The sequence below is a fragment of the Pteronotus mesoamericanus genome, unplaced genomic scaffold, assembly GCF_021234165.1.
Source record: "Pteronotus mesoamericanus isolate MK-2021 breed Mesoamerican mustached bat unplaced genomic scaffold, CSHL_Meso_final contig_2, whole genome shotgun sequence".
Classification (NCBI taxonomy): domain Eukaryota; kingdom Metazoa; phylum Chordata; class Mammalia; order Chiroptera; family Mormoopidae; genus Pteronotus; species Pteronotus mesoamericanus.
The window spans coordinates 8,469,449-8,491,250 of record NW_026555084.1 but is presented as its reverse complement, the minus strand read 5'-3'; the positions used below and the strand labels follow the sequence as shown (position 1 = coordinate 8,491,250).

The 21,802-nt window shown below is 41.0% G+C and overlaps 1 protein-coding gene across 3 annotated transcripts in view; it reads left to right on the top strand.

Annotated features, from left to right (window-relative positions):
* The first annotated feature begins 2,012 nt into the window (after positions 1-2,012).
* TTC1 (tetratricopeptide repeat domain 1) overlaps positions 2,013-21,802 on the top strand; it is a 32,403-nt gene continuing 12,613 nt past the window's right edge. The window contains exons 1-3 of one of the 3 annotated variants that reach the window (XM_054568101.1): positions 2,013-2,072; positions 3,080-3,436; positions 20,881-20,941. In XM_054568101.1, the coding sequence (XP_054424076.1) occupies positions 3,110-3,436; positions 20,881-20,941 (388 nt within the window). In that variant the 5' untranslated portion in view covers positions 2,013-2,072; positions 3,080-3,109. The other 2 variants (XM_054568099.1, XM_054568102.1) reach the window with 2 other exon arrangements.

Genomic DNA, 21,802 nt, shown 5'->3' with positions numbered 1-21,802 from the left:
TCCTTTTTTTCCCCCTTTTACAGAGTGGCCATAAGTGCTAAGACACAAATCTCCATGGTTTCAGGATTTGATCGGTGAGCTTCCATCTGTAAAAATCTGCTCCTTGCATTGTGCTCTATACTTTGGCAACATCTAACTACTTACTGTTAAAGTCAAAAGCAAATGGAGACCAGCCTTGAAGGTTTCCTGAGCAGATAAAATCAATTTAGTCATTAATTTAGCTTATTGCCAATCACTGGGGAGAATGAACAGTAGCTGCTTCCTCACTCACTGAATAAGCTGCTTTATAACAATGTACCCCTGAGCCCCATTCTGTTTTGAGTGCTGCTGGTTTGCAAGCTGTCTTTTTGGTGTGTGCACGACAAAGTTTTACTAATTACTACTTCAGTGATTCATGGGTTTTACTTTGGCTATTTCTGAACCTTGGACATTTCATGGCTTCTGAACAGGGGCCCAAAGAAGATGAACCCCTGAAACCCCCAGGCCGGAGAGCAAACTGGGTGCCAGTACCCACAGAGCTCTGTGGGCTCACTGTGTTCTCACCAACAGGGGATCCTTGGGTTAAGTGTTTCTGGGCTACAGGCTCCCTCCTCTTTGCCTTCTGAGCTCTACAACTGTATTGTACACACTTGTTTTCCATTTCTGTTTTGTTTTTTTTTATGCTATGTTTCTGTTGATGTTTCTAGGTAAGTCACCCACCCTGTTCAGAAGTGGAGTAAACATATTGAAAACAGGGCCCCTCCTAGGTAAGATGTAGGGAATCCAAAAGCAAGAAAGTTTCCACATGTGTCCTTGGACCAGGGTCATGTGCCACTCTCAAAAAATAGGCGAACTTTCAGATATTTGGAATTATAATGGCCGTTCTGGGGAAACTTGGTTTTAGATAAGTCCACCTTAAGGAGTGCTTTTGAAAAGAAAAAAATTTCAAACCACTGGGAGACAATGGAATGCATCATTTGGTATGCAGAAGCTTTTTGGATACAAAATGATTCCAAACATAGCTCTAAAAATATCCTTACAGCATGCAAACAAATATCTTCAGTTAAAGACTAGACATCTGAGAGGGGTTAAGCGACCTTAACTTAGCCCATCTGCCAGAAATACAATTTGGATCTAACTATTCTTTTGAATTTGGTACCTGAGACACGGCTAAAAAAATTTAAAAGGTCTCTGTATCTGTCTATCCATTTATGTATATCTATGTATGATATTATAGATATGTGATATTTTCTACTTCCAAATGGGACTGCCAAAATTAATTTGTAAAAAACTCTATTCCATTGGTTTAAAGTCAAACAAGCTCTATACAAATTAAGTGTACTCTCAGAAATATAGGATCTAACCCAAATGTTTTTCAATTTCACATGACCTGGGATAATCTGTGATAAAAGCTAGTTTAAGTTTAATAAAAAGTCATGTCCTTGAGTTGCCAATATTGAGTGTACTGCAAATGTACAGCTCTGTCTGGGTTAACTAATCAAATAAGCTCATGTTACCTCTGTTACAAAATTCATCAACAACAACAAAAAATAACTTGAGATGATGGTCAGCTGTTTAATGTCCAATCCAAAGCAAGTGATTTAAATAGATTTCAATAAGATGTTTTTGTTAAACTAAATCATGGATATTCATTGACATCCAAATCATTTCCAAGTAAAATAAACATTCCCTGAAATGCTCCTAATATTTTTATAATGCCCTCTTGAAAGGTCCCCTGTGAAGATCATTAGAACGAAAAACTTTACTTTTGGACAAGGTTTATGGAATCCTTCAGGATTCCTCTATACACTGCTAGCATGACAAGTCAGAGTAAAGGAGTAAAAGGAACACTATAAAGACAGCCTTCCTCTTTTCCTTTTTTCCTATGTTTACGCGGAGGTTAGCCGTAACCCAAAATGGCAACCGTCACTCATATTTCAGTCCGTACGATGACGTCACACAGCGCCGTCTCCCCGCATTTCCCAGGATGCTCTGCCAACAGCGACGCCATTGGTCGGCGCCGACGGAAATGCACTTGACAGAGCGGAAGTGAGAGGATCGCAGAGGCTAGGAAGGTGAAGGAGAGAGGAACTGTGAGTGTGGGAGTCGCCACCTGGGTTTTTCTGTTCGGCGGTGACGAATGCAGCCAGGGCACGGACTGTTGGGAAGCGCGCGGCGGCCTCTTCTTTACCCTGGGGCCTTCAACTCCTGCGTTCTTCCCGTAGACCTGGGAGCGGGGAGAAACAAAACATTGCTGTGCAGGCAAAGTCTCCCTATTAAATGTTGCTGTTTTAAGTTTGGGTGGGACGAGCTGATGCGAATTCGGGCTCTTGTCGCGACACAAGGGTTGTTGGCGTGGTTTCGCTGCGACCAGAGGGGTGGGGCTGTGACCGAAGGTCTGACTCAGCTTCTCACGCAGTGGTTCTCAGTTGGTTGCACTTTAGAATCTCCTGGGACGTCTGTTTAAAAATATTGATGCCCTAACCCAACGCCAAACCAATAAATCGGAATTGTGGAGTCTAACATCTGGAATAAAGCGGCCCAGGTGTTATGTTGTGCCTGATTTTAACCCCCACGGGGATCCTGATTTGGATCACCTGCGCCAGGGCTCTCGCTCTACTGTAATCTGCATGGGTTTATCTGACTGATTTGGGTGAGGTTGATGATCGCTGGGCACGGATTGCATTTTGAGCTCCATCAAAAACTTATTCTTGACCTTCGTGTGGTGGTGCTGGAAAGACAAGGCGTATTTTCTTATTTAGGACCTAGCTATTCATTTTTAATAAAGATTAGGGTCAATTCGTTTATCTTGGCATTGTTTTAGTTTCTGCCTATTTTTTGCAATCCCGACAAAATGCAAGCAGTGGAAAGTGGAAGAGTCACATTAAAATCGGTCTCTTTCGTTGCTTATAAGAATTTCTGAAAGGGAAATCAGTTTGGCATAATGTATGGACTCCTAATAATCTGTCTATGTATAAAAAATTCTAATGAAAGGAAGTTAGGGTGTGTTTTGAGTTTTGATGCAGCAGCTTATTTAGATGTGATAGGATTGTTTTTGGAAAATAAGCACCATTGCCTAACATGTTTTTTTTTTTCCCAGAGCCAGCTTCATCTCACTCACTAATTCAGCATGGCGGAGAAGTCAGAAAACTGTAGGGTTCCAGCGGATCTGTTCAATGGTTTGAAAGTTTCAGATCCCCAGGAAGCAGAGTGTGCAAGTCCTCCGGTTTCTTATCCCAAAGACCACCAGCCCCAGGGCAAGCTGCTCAGGGAGGCTGAGGCCCAGCCCCAGGAGGACCAGGGAGAAGAGGAGCACTTCCATGACTGCAGCACCTCATTTGAGGAGGAACCAGGTGTGGACAAGGTTGAGAGCAAACCTGATGATGTGAATTCCTCGGAGCTTGATGAAGAATACCTAATAGAACTGGAAAAAAATATGCCAGAGGAAGAGAAACAGGTAAGTTTTGTTTTGTTTTTTTTTCCAGTTATGCATGATTGGTCACGTAAACTGCTTTTTAAAGTGAGTAAATGTTGCTGATGCTATTGTAGACTGCCTTATCTGTGGTTAAGAATAACTTGCCCATCTGTGTCTTTATTGCTTTAGTAATGATGCATCTGAGATAAATCGGTAGCATGAGAGGGAAGCATAGAATGTGTCTGCTTAGCAAAAAAAAAATTTCCATTTGTTTTTCTGTGAACTGATTTCTTATGTTCATCTTGTATAATTATTTTCTAACCTGTACATATACCATTTTAGCTTTTTTGTGACCTCGTCTTTGGTTGTCTGCTGAAATTCATGTACTAGACATTGTTTTGTCAGACCTTAGAATTGGGGATACTGCCTGTTTACGTTAGTGCCTTGTTAGCAAAAACTGACTGCCTGCATATCCTGGCGGTGGTTTGGTTTCAAGAGAGGAGTGACTGGGGCTTGCATTTTTCACATCGCCTTCTCAAGGAACAGAATTGTGTGTGGTAGCAGCTATACTTTGTTAAGCACCTAGGACATGCCAGCTCTTGAGCTTAAAATGTTACTCGTGTTTTCATTTTGTCTTTACAATACACCTTATGAAACATACTATACTGTTAGCATTCCTCAAAAGAGAATTGTTCAGAGTGGTTAAACAACTTGCCCAGTATCACACAGCTGATAAATGGCAGAACTCATTCGCAAACCCAGATCTGCTTGAGTCTGAAGCCAAAAAAATACAGTGTAGAATTTAATAACAAAATTAGCTGTTTTCTTACAAAGCTGATACACTAATAAAATGTACACTTTCCTGCTTCTTTGTCTCTGGGCCTCTTCCTTCAGTGGGCAAGCTTTTCCTTTTGGACACAGAAGTCTTGGCGTCTTCCACATGTCCCTCTGATCGCATAAGCAAGATCATGTGAAGAGTTACCATAATGTCTGAGCTTATGTGCAGAGAATATGAACAAGATTTGTAGCTTAGCCTCTGAAGAGCTGCCTTGCTGAATGGGTTGTGACAGGTTGGTGATGGGCTGAGACAATAAATGTGCAGTGACGATGGCAGTGGGCAGGTAGCATGAGATGAGAGGGGCATCTTCTCTTTGTCTCTCCTTAGGCGCTAGTCACTGTTAAGTCTGTTGTTTTTAACGTGCATATGTTAGCCTTCATGTTGGTGTGCGCCGCCAGAAGAGGAGGATAAAGAGCAAAAATGAGCCAAGTTCATAAACCTAACTCAGCAGAAATAACTTGGAAAATTAAATCAGTGTTTGATAACATTAGGGAAATGATTCTCCAGAAAGCGAGTGTTTGGTTCAGGTTTCGTATCACTGGTGCAGGCTTTTTCGGAAAATGTTAAAATTATAGCATTGCTTTTCTGATGCCTTAAGATATCTTGCCAGTGTTACAGTGAATTTTCTACAGTGCCGTCAGTTTGACAGTTGAGTGGTTTGGCCCCAGTGTTATACGCTCTCCGCACCCCAGTCCTAATTTGACAAAACTTTTTTCATGTCTCCCGGCCAGGAAATCACATTTTAAGTTCCAGAAATATTTAAAATTATTTTTATTAACGATCAAATATTCTAAACACAATATTTTTTTAAACTTAAAAAAATGTAGAATTTACAAACAGTGAAGCTGCTTATGGTCTAATGCATGCATTTCTTTGAGTTTCGATGGTTGTGTGCGCCCGCATAGCTCGCACGCCATCAAGAGAACACTGCCGCCCCGCCGGAGCGCCCTCCGGACGCCTGCCCATGCCCTCCTCCCGGCCCCACCGGCCTGGGGGCCGCTGTTCTCACTCCTGTTCCAGGCTTTCCTGTAAATATAATCACTTAAAATATAAAAGTTTGTAACAGTGTTTTCTGCCTTGATAGCTATTATTATTTTACAGAGGATGTAAACCGTCAACTCCACTGTAACAGAACAGCCACGAGAATGCAGACTGCCTTTGGCTAACTGGGGTGCTAGTCTATCTGCTCTTTTTATACTGTTCTGATAAATATCTTTGTGAAATTATTATTAAAAAACCAGCGAAGCAGGTAAAGGAATTGTCATCTTTGCTACACGTGGTTAGGTTTCATAGGTCGTTGGGAACAGGATATTTTTAAACTTGACTCTTAAAATAGACAAAGTTCAGATAATTCAGTAACAACAAAAATAAGCACAAATGGCCAGAAAATGTGAAAAGGCCTTTAGCTTTTCTACTAATGTAAATTTAAATTAACAGTATATCTCATCTATCAGATCAGAACATTGATCTGATAGTGACAAAAAGCAGATACAGGAACTCAAGCTGGGAGCTTACATTGCTACATCATTTTTGTGGGATACAGGTAACAAATTTTTATATGAAATGTTCTTTAAACCAGGACTGTCAACAGAACCTTCTGCAGTGATGGGAACTTGTTCTGCATTTTCACTGTCCAATATGGTAACCACTGGCCATAGGCCACCACATTTTAACCGTCATCTGGCGGTTGAGCACTTGAAATTGGGCTAGTACGGCTGAGAAACTGAAATTTACAATTTTTTATTTTAGTTAATTTAAATAGTCACATGTGGCGACTGAGTACTGCACTGGACAGCACAACCTTAAACCTCTGACTCTTTTAGTCATTAACTTTAAGGAAATTATTAGAAACATGCACAAATTGTATGTGCATGTGTGTGTGTGTACACAGAGAGAGAGCGGTGTTGCAGCAGCATAATTTGGAAAACTAGAAATAATGTTAGAGGGTATTACTTTAAACGTATATGGCATTTTGATGCACTAGTGTACAACCAAGTCATTAAAAAGTAAATAAGTCTTAGCAATGACAGAATAATGCCCGGAATGTAATGTTAAATGAATTAAGCAGATGTGATGATATGGTTTGTAATAAATGCATATCTGGTGTCTGTCCAGTTTTTGGCACAGAGTACCTAAAACCCTTGGAATTTCCTAAGCGATAAGAGATAAAGGTGTATTCACAACAAGCCCCTTTCAACCACATCTAAGTTAACATTAACAAGGCGACTTTTGGAAAGTCCCGCCCCACCCCCTACCTCCTGAATGGGGAGAGGGGCCAGAGGTTGAGTTAGTCACAAATGACAGCTGATTTGGTCAGTCCTTCTTACGTAATGAAGCCTCCATTAAGACTCCAAAAGGATGGGGTTCAGAGGAACTGAGTTGATAAACCTGTGGGGGTGCTAGGAGGGTCTCACACCCAGAGGCGTGTATGTTCCCCTCCCACGTACCTTGCCCTGTGCTTCTCCTCCATCTGACTTCCTGACGTGTAGCCTTTATAATAAACCGGTATCTAGTAAGGCAGTTGTTTCCCTGAGTTCTGTGAGCCACTCCAGCAAGTTAATTGAACCTGAGGATTCGGTCATGGGAACCTGCAATTCATAGCCAATGGGTCAAAAGCAGAGGTGACAACCTGGACTTAGAGTTTGCATCTGAAGTGGGGGTGGAGTGGGGCTGATCTTGCAGGACCGAGCCCCTTAGCCTGTGGAATCTGGTGCTGTTTCCAGGTGGGTGGTGTCAGAATTGGAGTAAATTGTGGGGCACCAGCCGGTGGTCCTTACAGAGTTGGAGATCCTGGGGTGGGAGACGCTCCCACACCTCTGGTCACAGAAGTGAGCTGGGTGAGTGCCGAGCAGAGAGGGGACAAGACATGCAGGAGATGTTAGGGTCTCGAACAGTCAGGGACGATTCATTGTAGTTAAAGACCTATGTGAAAATATGATTATACACAGAAGTTTGGAAAGATATATACCAAATTATGAAAAATGGGTAGCTTTCAGGGGTCTGATTTGGGGGAAGTTTGTTTTAATACAGTTTTCTGATACTTGCTTTTTATAGTAAGCATGCATTACATTTATACTCAACAACAGAAGTTAGTCCATTTTGAGAATCTAAATAAAAATTGGTTCCTGACAACCAAGAGGGACTTCATATCAAGAGCACATAAAGCTGACCTTTGAGGATTTGGTTAAATACTGTTGGAAGACCTGTATATTGCCAAATGGTTCTCTTTGGGCAGAATCCAGTATCAATAGCCAAAGTCTGTTTTTCAGGCTGATGTGACTTGCCCTGTGGCTGGGAGGATAATCCAGGTTCAAGTGTGCCCGTTCTCAGCAGAACTCATAAACAGGAGTAATTGAGGAAGAGGGAAGGCAGTTAAATTTGGTAAAAACAGGCAAAAATCTCTTAAAGGAAGAAGAGAGAGAGAGAGTGTGTGTGTGTGTTTCTTTCAGCAGCAAATCTTAACTATTTATGCGAACCTAGACAAACCGTAGGTGCGACAGCCTGGTGGAATGTGATCATCGCTAACACTGGAGACGCCTTAGAGCTGCGAAGCAGATACGTGATGCTGAAAGGCTGGGCTGAAGTGAAGGGCGGATCTGGGAGGGGAGGAGAACTATCGCTCATTACGACGCCCAGATGCTTACAGTATTGGGACCTACAGAATCTGCTGCGGATCTCTTACAGGATCGATCCTGTAAGAGAATTGCCTTTCATGGGCTGCTTGTCACAATGGAGTTCATAGGCCTCACATATTAATTCCCTGTGTAATTCTTAAGCACACTAAAAGTTTGAGGACCGCAGTCATGGGGCTTGCACGTAAGTCTTCATTAAATAGCTGTTGAGTGAATAACATGGTTATCTTTCCCATGAAAGCCAGTAATCTTACAAGTCACAGAGATTTTTATCTCATTCATTTATTCAAGAAATATTTGCATTTTCTCCCACATGCCAGACATTGAGGCCCATACAGATACAATGGTGAATGAGATAGAGGGTTTTTTCCTCTCGTAAATATTGGGTTGGCCAAAAAGTCTGTTTAGTGTTGTCCATAAAATAAGACACATTTTTCGTTTTCACCAATAACTTTATGGATTTGGATATTTTGAGTATGTTGGCTGTCTCCTGCTATTGGCTTTTAGTGGTTTAGAGGCTGCTAAACATCTTCCCGTGCGTAAGAGCCCCACAGCAAAGAATTATTTGAATAGCCCGAATGTCAATAGTACCAAGAAACTTTGCAAACCAGTTTCGACACATTTGATTAGTCACAGCACCTTCTCTGTACACTGCACAAATCTTTTCTTTCCATTTCAGTTGTGTTTTTACCTTTCTTGAAATAATAAAGCACAATATGCTGAAAATGTTTCACATCTTCTTCCATCTTCAATATCAATATGGCTGCACAAAAAGTCACCAATTCTGACAGTGTACGCTGATACGACAGCTGTTATAATCCAATCTAACAGAATTGTTCCAAATGAAGTTAAAGACAATAAGCACTACCAGAGCCATCACAGAGGGAAAAAATACCAAATGAACTCTTTGGCCAACCCAATATATTCTAGCTGGGAGGTTTGGAAAGGTAAGCTGAAGTGATGAAGAGGTAGGAGGGTTGGGAAGATGAGGAGGAGTACTCCAGATCAGGAGAAACCTCTCTGGAGAAGTGGCATTTCAGCAAAGACTCAAAGGGGAAAACGAATGCGATATGTTAGCAAACATAGTGTACAGGCTCAAAGGTAAATGCACGTGTGGTGTGCCCTTTGCGTGGACGGAATGAAAGTGATGAAGGAAGAGGGTAGGAGGTGAAGTCTGAGGGTCAGATTATGGAGCACTTGATTACCAGCCATGGTAAGGGATTTCAGGCTTATTCCAAGGGCACTAGGAAGTGGGTAGTTTTAAGCCAGAGTAGAGATGGAAGTTATTTACACTTTATTAAGAGTGTTCTGATGGTTGTGCAGAAAATAAAGGGTGGGGGCGGGAACAAGTGGGGCACTGCGACCCTTCAGGCCTAATGCAGTAGCCTGGGCAAAATTGCAGCAGCTTGAACTGTAGGTCAAGTGAACGGAAGTGAGTGATTTCAGGACACCTTTTGGAGGCAGACTAACAAGACGTACTGTACTGGTGGATCCAGTTGAGAGAGTCCTTGGCCTCAGGTCCTGGGTGCCTGGTGAGGCCCTTTCAGATGTGGCAGAGATGGGGGCTTGGAGTTCCTCTGGGCTCTGGTGGTTTAACTCTTGCTTGAAAATGAAAAGGCTTTTTTATAAGTGTAAACAAAATGCAGATTTAATTGTTTTAATGGGTTTGCTCCCTGGTGCCAGTCGTTTGCACATGGTATTCATTTACATGCAGTAGATACATGCATAGATCCATTTAAGAAGGGAATACAAAAGTCTGTTGCTTGGTGAACATGGACGCATGGTTTCTCGGGTTTTCAAACAGTTTCCTCAGGCTCTAAAAATAATAAAGGATTGTTCTTTCCTTTAAGGCTCTTTTATTTTTAATCAGGAACCATTATGAAAGTATTGGTTTAGAACAGAAGTTTCATATCCATCCTTTTCCTCTCTTTTTTCCTAAATCCTGTGTTACTAAACCTTTTTGATTTCCATGCTCTTGTTACCACATTGCATTATTTTAATAATGTTACCAATGTTGTGGGAGTGAGCATGTTTGCAGAGAACATTCTCTTGGTTGCTTCCAGAAAGTTTGCAGTAACTTTTCTGTAGTGGCCTGTATATTTTGTTAACCTCATAAGAATTCTTCCTGATCTGTTGTTTCCCTTTTATTTCATTTCTAATGGTCATCCTTTTGAACTAAGTTTGCTGTATTTATTAATTTCTTAGAGATTACCAGTGTTGGCTTTCTGAATACTGTTGACAAGTGATTAAATGAAGTCCTAGAATTTAAGAACTGGAAGGGACCTTAGTCCAATTTTGCCCAGGCTACTGAATTAGGTCCTGAATTTAAAAATCAAAGTTAATATGGATTATTTATTCTGAAACATTTCAAAGGTAGTGAGATATCTTCAGACTCTGTGCTGATGGAAGAGTTTACGTGTCATTCAGTGTTTCCTGTGTTCATTGAGAGAGATCACTTTGTGTAGCTAAGTGCTTCTCAAACTTTATTGTGCCTGAGATTCACGGGAAACTTTTTAACCGTGTAGAGCCCCGAGAAGTGTCTGTACCACAGCCTTGTGAGGTGGCAGCCAGGAATCTGCTTTGTTAACAAGCATCCCAGGTCATTTTCATTTTGGTGGAACTGTGGCCACACTAAGGAGACAAGAGGGCCAGAAGACACCGATGACTAAACTTCCAAAACAAAGTAGTGACCTAACTGGTATATTGACTGCATCCAACATCAGAAGAATAGTTCACTAATAGGATGTTTTCTTTTAACCCTCACCCGTGCTTAAGGTCTAAAAGGGCTTGTTTTGGGGGCAGAATTTAAGCAATACCGAAATGTGGATTCTATTAAATTGTTTTTGGAAATAGAATTTTTTTGAGTTAAGAAACAAGGAAGTGTTTTCAAGATTAATCCTCAAAGACCTGCCATTTTTCCTCAGAAGAGTAAGACTTCATGAGGGCCAGGTTCCGACCACAGCGTAAATCCAGGGCTCCTCCCCCCAGCCTTCCTAATGGGCTTCTAAAAGGGATTTACGGAGAGAACAAATGTCTGTGTGTGGAAACAAAGTGATGCCTGATTTCAAAGGAAAAAATGCAAACTTTTGCTTATTTTTAATGACGAAGAATTCCCTTTCAGGATAATTTGCAAGACGGGCATCCGTAGCCCTTTCAGTGCGTAGTTCTCTCCTCCCACCTCCATTGTACTGAACCTAGTTTTGTTGCGTGTGCCTCCATTTTCCGGCCCTTTACCAAGTATGTATCTTTTTAAAACTCTCCTTTTTACCCAGATATGATTGATCTTTGGGGTGACTGTGCTTGACTTAAAAGTTTATGCTGTTTTGTTTTGTAGCAATCACCTCACAAAGCTGCAGAGGGCAGCAGAGAGCTGCTGACAGATTTACAACGTGGACATTGCTGATGTTAACCTCTCGGCTTCTTCCCTGTTGTCTACCAAACACATGCTCACTGCAGGATTATTTAAGAGAATATTTTTAAATGTATTTGATGCAAGCTTTTATCATTTAACAATGATAGAAGGCATACACACTTGTAAGCACCAAGTCCAGTGTGTTTTTGTTGTATTCACTGACCCAAAGTATAGGGAATGTTCCTAGCTGGCCACTGCACTGAGGGGGTCTCTGGTGGAAGGCGGTGGTTTTCTGATCGATGAAGGGATGGAGGGCCGCCTTCTGACGTTTTGCCAGTTTGCGCCAAGATTTAAAGTTGTAGCACTTGGAGTTCTCTAAGATTTTCAGCCACAGTTAGACAGCCGTTTCCCCACACTGAGGTTAAAGTGGAATTTATCTATTTTTTTCTCCTAGTATTTGTATGGTTTCACTTTTTACATTTAGCTTTCCAGTCCACTTGGAGTTTATTCTTGTGTATGGTGTTATATACAGCTTTAATTTTACCTTTTTTGAAATGACCAGGTTGTCCCAGAATCATTTTTAAGTCACCTTTGCCTCAGTAATCTAACTAAATTTTAATATCAGCTAAGACCAACTCTGTATCCTTTTCCAAATGTTCAGTTCCATTTGTCAGATTATCATTTAAAGCCTAACTTAGTTTATGGCACTATTTATCAAAATAAGAAACCTCATTTAGACTCAGATAGAACTGCCATTCAGAGATTTGAGTGATGATAAAATTTAAAAATAACTGGAGAATTGAAAAGTTTAAAAAGTAGAGAAACAGACACCCTGTCAAGATGGAGGCATAGGTAAACACACCTTGCCTCCGTGCACAACTATAGCAAAAAATACAACTAGACTACAAAATTAGTATCACCGGAATTGTCAGAAAATTGAGCTGTGTAGAAGTATGACAACCAAGGATTTAAAGAAGCCACATTCATCCAGACAGGTAGGAGCAGAGAAGTGGAGACACTTGAGAGGCATGGAGACAGGAACAGGCAGTCCCGCGTCCACGTGTGGTGGATAAAAATCGGGAGGGATGCCTCAGGAGTGAGGGATCCTGGCCCCAGGCCAGGGTTCTAGTGCCAGGAATATAAGTCCCCATAACTCCTGGTTGTAAAAACCACTGGGTGTTGGGGTGGCAGAAGAAACTGCAGGAATCTCAAGAGACTCTTCCTAAAGGGCTCACAATGGACTTAGGACTCAGTAGACCCACCCACTCTGGGATCCGGCACCGGGGCAACAGCTGGAAAGGCACCAGTGGCATGCTGGGAAATAGTGAAGTGACTGGCATTAAGGCGAGCACAGGGAGAGCGCTTCCTCCTTGGCAAAACTCCAGAGGCCAGACAGAGTCATTGTCTCCCCTCTGAGCCCTCCGCAACACAGCCACAGAGCAGTAACACACATTGCCCCTCGCTGGCATCCTGAAGGCGCTGCCCCGTACAACTTGACAGGTGTGCTTTTCTGCAACAGGCCACACTACTAAAACAGGAAGTCAAAGCCACTCTAATACACACAAACAAACACCGGGAGGCTGCCAAATTGAGGAAACAAAGAAATATGGCCCAAATTAAAGAATAGAACAAAACTCAAGAAAAAGATCTAAACGAAATGGGGATAAGCAATCTGTCAGATACAAAGTTCAAAATATTGGCTATCAGGATGCTTCAGGAGCTCAATGGGTACGTCAGTGGCATAGAAAAGACCCAGACAGAAATGAAGGTTGCATTAAGTGAAATAAAATCTATAGAGAACCAACATTGGAGAGGATGAAGCTGAGAATCAGATGAACAATTTGGAACACAAGGGAAAAACATTCAATCAGAACAGCAAGAAGAAGAAGAAAGAATTTGTTTTAAAAACATGAGGATAGGCTCACGAATCTGTGGGATATCTTTAAACATACCAACATCTGAATCTTAGGGGTGCCAGAAAGAGAAGAGGAAGAGCAAGAAATTGAAAACTTACTTGAAAAAATAAAGAAAGCATCCTTGATTTGGTGAAGGAAACAGATATACAAGTTCAGGAAACACAGAGAGTCCCAAACAAGATGGACCCAAAGAACACACCAGGGCACATCATAATTAAAATGCCCAAGGTTCAACATAAAGAGAGAATCTTAAAAGCAGCAAGAGAAAAGCAGATAGTTACCTACAAAGGACTTCCCATAAGACCGTCAGCTGATTTCTCAAAAGAAACTTCACAGACAAGAAGGGACTGGCAAGAAGTATTCAAAGTGATAAAAAGCAAGGACCTACATACAACCTTGATTACTCTATCCAGCAAAGCTATCATTTAGAATCAAAAGGCAGATAAAATGCTCCCCAGACAAGGTAAAGCTAAAGGAGTTCATCATCTCAAGCCATTATTATATGAAATGCTTAAGGGAATTGTATAAGAAAAAGATAATCAAAATGATGGACATTAAAATGGCAGTAAATTCATATATCAATAATTGAATCCAAATAACAGACTAAGCCAACAAGCAGAACAGGAACAGAATCATAGATATGGAGATCATTTGAAGGGTTATCAGCTGAACGGAGAAGGGGCAGAATGGGGAAAAGGTGCAGGGATAAAGAAGCATAAATGAGTTAGGTACGAAATAGACAGGGATGTTAAGAACAGTATAGGAAAGAGAGAAGCCAGAAAGCTTATATGCACAACCCATGGACATGAACTAATAGAGAAAGTAGGGGTACTGGGAGGAGGTGGGCAAAGGGGGGGGAAATTACAGCATAATCAAAAATTTTTAAAAAGCAGGGACACATTGTTGAATTTTGTCGAGGTTAGCCTCTTGCCACAGCTGGGAGATAGTGCAGGTTTTCTGTAATATAATATTTCAAAGTTCTTTCATCTTTAAGTATAATTTCCCATGTAATGCAAAATTCTTTTACCCTATGAGCCAAGAAACTCATTCCCTGGGAAATAAATTACCTTTCTTTAGAACAGTGAAGCATGTAACTCTATACTTAGCTTTTTACAGCAGCTTCTGTGTCTTACGCAGTTACTTCTTCCTACAATTTTATTTCCACACCTGTGAAAGACAGTAGTCTTGTGGTTAAGAACATGAAAGCTTAGACACATCTGTCCTAACTCCATCATTTAACTTAGGATAATAATAGTACCAGCCTCATGAAGTTGTAAGGATTAAATGGCTAGCACATGAAAGGAACTAGAAGGTATTAGCTATAGCTGTTAAGTCAGAATTCAGCATGAGTGTAGACTGCAAAATACCTTTAGGGGTGTGGAACCTCTAAGATCTCTTAAAAGTCATTTTTGAACACATTACCCCCCAGCTGGTGAGCATAAGTGAATTCTACCATGTTTTTGAAGTATGCTGCTCTCAGTCAATTGTCAGTGCATTATCTTTCAATCTAAAAAACCAAATTGAGTGTTTGGTTGGAGCTGTTGGGTAATGGATGTGAGAGATGGGGGTTTTGAATTTGGAAGGGGCACATGGGAAGCTTCTGAGGTTCTGGCGGTTCTCTTTTTGAATAGTGGTTGTGTGAGTGTATATTTTACAGCAATGTGATAGTGTATATTAACATTGTTAAGTGTATATTACTCCATGTGTTTTTCTAATTCTATCAATTCCAGATAGTGGGGTATTGAAATCTCTAATAATTGATACTGGGTTGTCTATTTGGAAGAGAAACAAAGGCATTCCTTGCGTAAGCAAAAAAAAAAAAAAAAAAAAGGAATGAAGACTAAACATGGTGAGTTTTGAGAGACAAAAGGAGATCAGGCCATTGAGAAGAGAGGACTTGTTCGTGTAGTGTAGTAAGAGGAGTTAAGGTTGAGTAGCTAGAAATTTGATGTCAAATAAAGAACAAGAGATTTCCAATCTCAGTGTTCTTACCTGTAAAATGGGTAGTTAAATACCTCCAAGCCTACCTCTTAGAATTGTCTTGAAAAGCAAGTAAGCTAATAATGTATGTGACAGCAGATCTTAAGCAGTAAAATGCTACTCTGGTAGAGGTTATAGTGGACGTTGTCTGCCAGGCTGTACAGTTTGTAGTTACGGTAATAAGCGTTGACATACACTGCATTTAGCCTTGACCAGCGTAGCTCAGTTGGTTGAGTGTTCTCCCGCAGCATGAAACGTCACCACTTCAGTTCCTGTTCAAGACCCATGCCTGGGTTGCACCCGTCCCAGTTGGGAGTGTGTGGGAGGCAACCAACCGATGTTTCTCTCCTTCTTTCTCCCTCCCTTCCCCTTTCTCTAAAAACACAATAATAATAAAATCTGCAAATATATACAAACACACACACACACACTCTCCCTTTATCAAGGGCATTTTCTGTCTGGGGTTTTCCTTGGCACTTCCTGTGATGATACTACAATGCAGAATAACATTACTGTTTCCCCTGAGTTTTCAGGGAGGGGAGGAGTCTGGCCAAGTTCTTTGGTTCCCATTGTCATAGAAGTAGGATTCTAGAGCAGATGTTTCCCTGTGAGGCCTCGCTGGAATGTGTCGAAAGGCATTTCTTGAGGCCTGTGAGAGGGCCCCTCATTACGTTAGACCAGACCTGGACAGGTTTGCACCTGATGATGCTGCAGAAAGTCAGCAGTCCTTTCTGTGTGACTGCCCCCGGCACTGAGCATGGTCAGTAAGGCTTACACACTGTGAAATCTGTCCTTGGATTCCGGGAACATGACACAGTATGCGTGCCGTCCTTTGGAGAAAGGCTGTTCCAGCAGTAGAATAAACCCTAGTCTTTGTGCTGGGATCAAGTTAGCCTCTTGGCACAGCTGGAGGATAGTGCAGCTTTTTCTTCAAAGTGCTATTTTTAGCTGTTTCCAAGGAGATGTTCAGCATGATATTGATAATTGCATTAAACCTCAATTTACACAATCTGTGGAAGCAGCAGCTCCTTTCCAGTGTTCAGTGCTTAATGAGTCATGAGTTCTAATTGATCAGCCAAAAAAATAAAATGCTTTCCTGAGAATAATTGGCCTTAGAAATATGTCCCGGAGCCCTTCTCTTTGCCTGTTTAACTCTTAGTCCTAGTTAATAAAAGATATTGTGACCTTTCTTGGATTGGCTGCCCAGGTTTGCGCTTAATCAGTGATTCCTTCTGGGTGTACCTTGGGTCTGCACTTTGCCCAATGGGGTCTTCATGTTCTAAATTTACTAAAGAATGATTAACTCTTAACACACATGCGCTCACACACACTGCACAAGAGCCTGGTCTGGTAGGCTGAGGGATTCATCTGTAGTCATAGAACATTCCTGATGAGCTGGCACTGGAGAGCAGATAAAGATCAAAAAGTGTCTTGAAATTAGAGTTAGAGTAGAGGAGATAGAAATTTCTTAAACGATGGAATTAAATTCTATTAACTTGATGATTTACCTTTCTTCAAAGAATTTTTGTTTTTGAGATAACTTTTCAAAAAATATATTAAAGACCATTCAGACCTCTGGTGCATTTATTCATGAGATCATATAACTTTCTCTTTTAACTTATTGACATGTTACCTTGCATTGAAACCAACTTTTCATTTCACTTTTAAAATTTTATTGAACAGTGACACATTATGTGTGTGAATTTAAAACTAGTGGAATGCATTCGCTAATGTTTATAGGGTTTTATTTTTACCTTCATTGAAATTGTTTTGTGATTTTAAAATTAAATTTATTGGGGTAACTGGTTAATAGCATATAAATGTTATATTTCAGATGTACATCATAATTCCACATCTGTACACTCTTGCATGCTTACCACCCAAAGTCTAATTTCCTTCCCTCGCCATGTATTTGACCCCCTTTACCCACTTTGCCCTTCCTGTCTGCTAACCACCATTCTGTCATCTGTAAATATGAGTTTGTTTTGTTTGCTCATTTGTTGCTTTTTGTTATATCCCACACACAAGTGAAATCATACAGTTTTTGTTTCTTTCACCTGACTTATTTCACTTAGCATAATACACTTAAGGTCTATCCATGTTGTTGTAAATAGCAGTATTTCATCTTTTTTATGTCTGAGTAGTTTTCATTGTATATATGTACCACATCTTCTTTATCCAGTCCGTTGATGGACACTTAGATTGTTTCCATTTCTTGGCAAGAGTAAATAATGTTGCAGTGGACATAGGGGTGCATATATCTTTATGAACAAGTATTTTTTTTGGAGGGTTAAATAAGTGTTATTCATAATTAGGGGGTAGAAACCCACAAGCTTGCTGGGTCATTTTGTAATTCTGTTTTTAATTTTTTGAGAACCCTCACACTGTTTTCCACAATGGCTGCACCAGTTTACATTCCCACTAGCAGTATAAGAGGGTTCCCTTTTCTCCACTTCCATTCTAGTACTCACTTGTCTTTTTGATAACAGCTATTCTCACAGAGGTGAGGTGGTATCTCATTGTGGCTTTGATTTGCATTTCCCTAATAACGAGTGATGTTGAACATCTCTTCTTATATCTGTTGGCCATGTATATATCTTCCTTAGAAAAATGTTTGGGTGCTCAACCCATTTTTTAATTGGACTGTGGTTTGTTTGTTTGTTTGTTCGCCATTAAGTTGTATGAGTTTTGTAAATACATTTGGATATCAATCCCTTACCAGGTATATGATTTGGAGATATTTTCTCCCGTTCAGTAGGTTGTCTTTTCATTTTGTTGGTGGTTTCCTTTACTGTGCAGAAAAACGTTTTAGTTTGATGTAGATCCACTTATTTTGGCTTCCGTTGCCTTTGCTTTTGATGTTAGGTTCAGAAAATCAACACCACGACCTCTCCCTGTTAAGGAGCTCAGTGCCTGTGTTTTCTTCTGGGAGTTCTGTGAATTTAAGTATAATAGTTAAGTCTTTAGTGCATTTTGAGTTAATTTTTTAGTATAACATTCAAGTCTTTAGTGCATTTGAGTTAATTTTTGTGTAAGAAGTGGTCTGGTTTTATTCTTTCGCATGAAGCTGTCCAGTTTTCCCAGCACCATTTATTGAAGACACTGTCCTTTCCCCATTGTATATTCTTGGTTCCTTTGTCATAAATTAATTGGGTATGCCTGGCTTTACTTCTGGGCTCTACTCTGTTCCATTGACCTGTGTGTCTTTTTATGCCAGTACTCTGCTGTTTTAATTACCATAGCTTTATAATAGAGTTTGAAATTAGCATGAAGCCTCCAGCCTTATTTTCTTTCTCAAGGTTGCTTTGCCTACTGTGGGTTGAAATAACTTTTAATTTGATTTATTATGGGGTTTTCTTGGCTTACTCAGCCAATATCCCTTCATACTTGGAGGAATTTTCCTCTGTTGTAATCTTGTTGAGTCGAACTACCCCATGTCCCCCACTCCATTCTCTGACAGCCAAGGTGTGTGACCTGCACATGGCTCATCTGACGCTTCTGATCACTGAATCTGGGGCAAAGAAAGGGGAATGGGTAGGATTCATTTGCTACTATTACAGGCCTGTCTTGGCCAGATTCTTCCACTAAGAGACATTTAATTAATGTCTTCTTGCTTCTTGACTGAACAGAGCTGCCGTCTTGCCTATTTTCTAAGCTTATATATTAGGCCTCCCATTGATTCTGTAAGCACCCAATATCTCTCCAGTAAATCCGCCCCCTTTAAATTTTGCCTTGCATCCAAAGACCCTAACCGATACAGCAGAGAGCATTACGGTCCAAGCACCTCCCTCCTGGGTAGTACTAGGTGAGTGTGGCCACATTCTTATATTCGAGTCCCATCACCACCTCCCGTTTTGTTTTTTCTCCACTCCCTTAGAATAGCCCTTCTTCAGATATGTTATATCTTAAAATGAATTACTGTATCTGTTGTCAAATGGCACAGAGTAGATGCCGTAAGAATTTGATTCAGTTTATACCTGCCTTTTAGTTTCTTTACTGAGACTCATCAAGTGCTCTCTTTCATCCTGAGTACAATAATAAGGCATTCAGGAAGCACCCAACGGCATATTTACAGATCTCCGGAGACATAATGTTTTGGCTTCAGTTCCTAATCTGAAGAGTACAGGTTGTTTAGGCTCCAGCCTTCTCCTGTACATGAAATACCCTGCTAACTGTATTTCCTCCCTTGGAAATTTTTATTTAGTCAGAAGCTTCAAGGATGCAGGAAGCGGCAGGCGGGAGCCACTTCTGCCGGTTCTGCTTGTGCCGCCCATATGGCTGACAGCACGTAGAGATGCAGCATGTGTTGTCTTTGCTCTACAGCGAACATGCTCTTTGTCTTTGAGTTTGATGGGTGCGTGGCCAACCGTGTGAATTTTTGAGTTGTTAGCAGAAGCCAAGAAAAGGGAGATCCGTTTATATGGGTTTCTTCAAATCTCCTTGCGTTCGCCTGCTAACAGCATACGGCCCTGACCCTGCCGGTGAGATGCATCCCCGCCGTGAGGCGCTCTGCCATCATACCCGTGTCTCCTTCATGACAGACCACAGCTGTAGCTACATAAGTACAAAATACTTATTTTACAGAAGAATTAGAGCTCATATTTATTGAGCCTTCATTCGCTAGTCGCTGTATTGGGAGCTTTACGAGGTCTGTCCAAAAAAAAAGTCCAGCTATTGTTAAGCAACATTAGTGTAGCCTGGCAGCCAAGGAGAGCGGACTGGAATGCACATGAGTGAACAACGAGGACTTCACTGCACTAGTCAGGGTGGCAGTAGACATCATTGAGTGCGCATGTGTACTATGTGGCCATCACATTAAAATGATAGAGCAAGTAGAATGACGAATCTGCATCAACTTTTGTGTTAAGCTTGAACATTCCTCTGTGGAAACTATTCGGGTGAGTCAGAGGGCCTCAGCTACGGGCAGCTGGTGACTGGCAGTTTCGTCACGGCAACACACCTGCTCATGCATCACGTCTAGTGCAGAGCTTCTTGGAGAAACATCAAGTCACTCAAGTGACTCGGCCTCCCTACAGCCCAGATTTGGTGCCCTGCAGCTTCCAGCTTTTCCCAAAACTAAAATGACCTTTGAAAGGGAAGAGACTCCAGGGCTGTTGATGAGATTCAGGAAGCTGCAGCGGGGCAGCTGGTGGCCGCTGGGAGAACTGCGTGGGGTCCGAACATGCCTATTTTGAAGGGGACTGAGGCGTCATTGTTGTGTGTATGATGTTTCTTGTATCTCCTTCAAAGAATGTCTCTATTTTTCATAGTACGTGGCTGGATACTTTCTAGACACACCCTGTCATATGTACATTATTACATTAGTCCATAAGAGCATTAAAGTCTCATTTTTTTAGATGAAGAAAATAAAGCTCAGAAAGATCTGGATGTTGTCCAAGATCATGCAATTAATAAATAGCAGATCCAGAATTTGGATTTACAGTGGAATGTATACCAGTGGGCATATTGTTTAGTTTCAGTTTGAGTAAACAGAAATTAAATGATACCAGAATTACCATTCTGTGCAAAAGATAGAAACATAGGAAATCTAGGTTTCCCGTTTTAAACACAATCAAGAATGCTGTTGTTGATTAGCCAGATGATTATGTGTTTTTCTCTATATCTGTTAGAGATTTAGATAGAACTAACCCAGTTCTGAAAAGTCAGGTTGCTGCCTGTTAGATAGCCTGATGAGTAAAGAAAACTGACCTTTTTGTTCACTTAAAATAATACTGTGACAAGTTATGCAATTCTCTGGTCTCTCTTAGAAAAGAAGAGAAGAGAGCACTAGACTGAAGGAGGAAGGAAATGAGCAGTTTAAGAAAGGAGGTAAGAGAACTGTTTCCGCACCACTGACTGCTCATCTCGACTTCTCCTTTACTTGTAGAGTCTGTGAAGAAGCCCCAAAGAACATTTGGAATCAACTACCAAAGAAACTGCTCACAATGTAGCACTGGCCCCGCCGCACCTTGGAATTTTGTTTTTTACCAGGTTCAAATTGTTCTCAGCTGACAGTAACCAGTTACCATGTGTCTCTTGGCACGGGGAGAGCCTTCTTTTCTGTAATCCCCTATCTATAAATCCTGAAATGAGCAGGGAAAACTCTTCAGCTGTTGCTTTGGAACTCTAACCTGGAATGTTAAAAGGTTCTTTGCTGCATTGCTATAAAAACAGGGCCCCATCCTCACTTTGTAGTAATCCTGTGAAAGCCCGCCCCATGCTTCCAGCGGGGCCTAGGGCGGAATTTTGCTTATATCCGGGGGCTCATTCGCGGGCCTTTTTCTTTGGATGCTTTGAGAGGCACTCGTCGAGTCCCTCTGGATTTCCGGCACACCCTTGGGAATGCCGTATTTCGCCGTGTATAGTGCACACTTTCTCCCCAGATTTTTGAGGGAAGAATAAGGATGCACATTATACATGGGCAGTACTAATCCTGTATCTATATAAATGTTTTAAATTATTTTATTTATGCTTATGTGCTAAAAGTGTAACTCTAGAAAGCAATAATGATATTGATATGTTCAAAAATAAATGATAAAATTCTTATAATACAAAAAAGTACCTAAATATATATACATAAATAATTGAATTAAAAACTTAAAAGGGAGTATTTGTTTCTTGAAAGTATGGGCCAAAAACATGCACGGGTGCGCGTTATACACAGCAAAATATGGTACGTCAGTTTCGTTC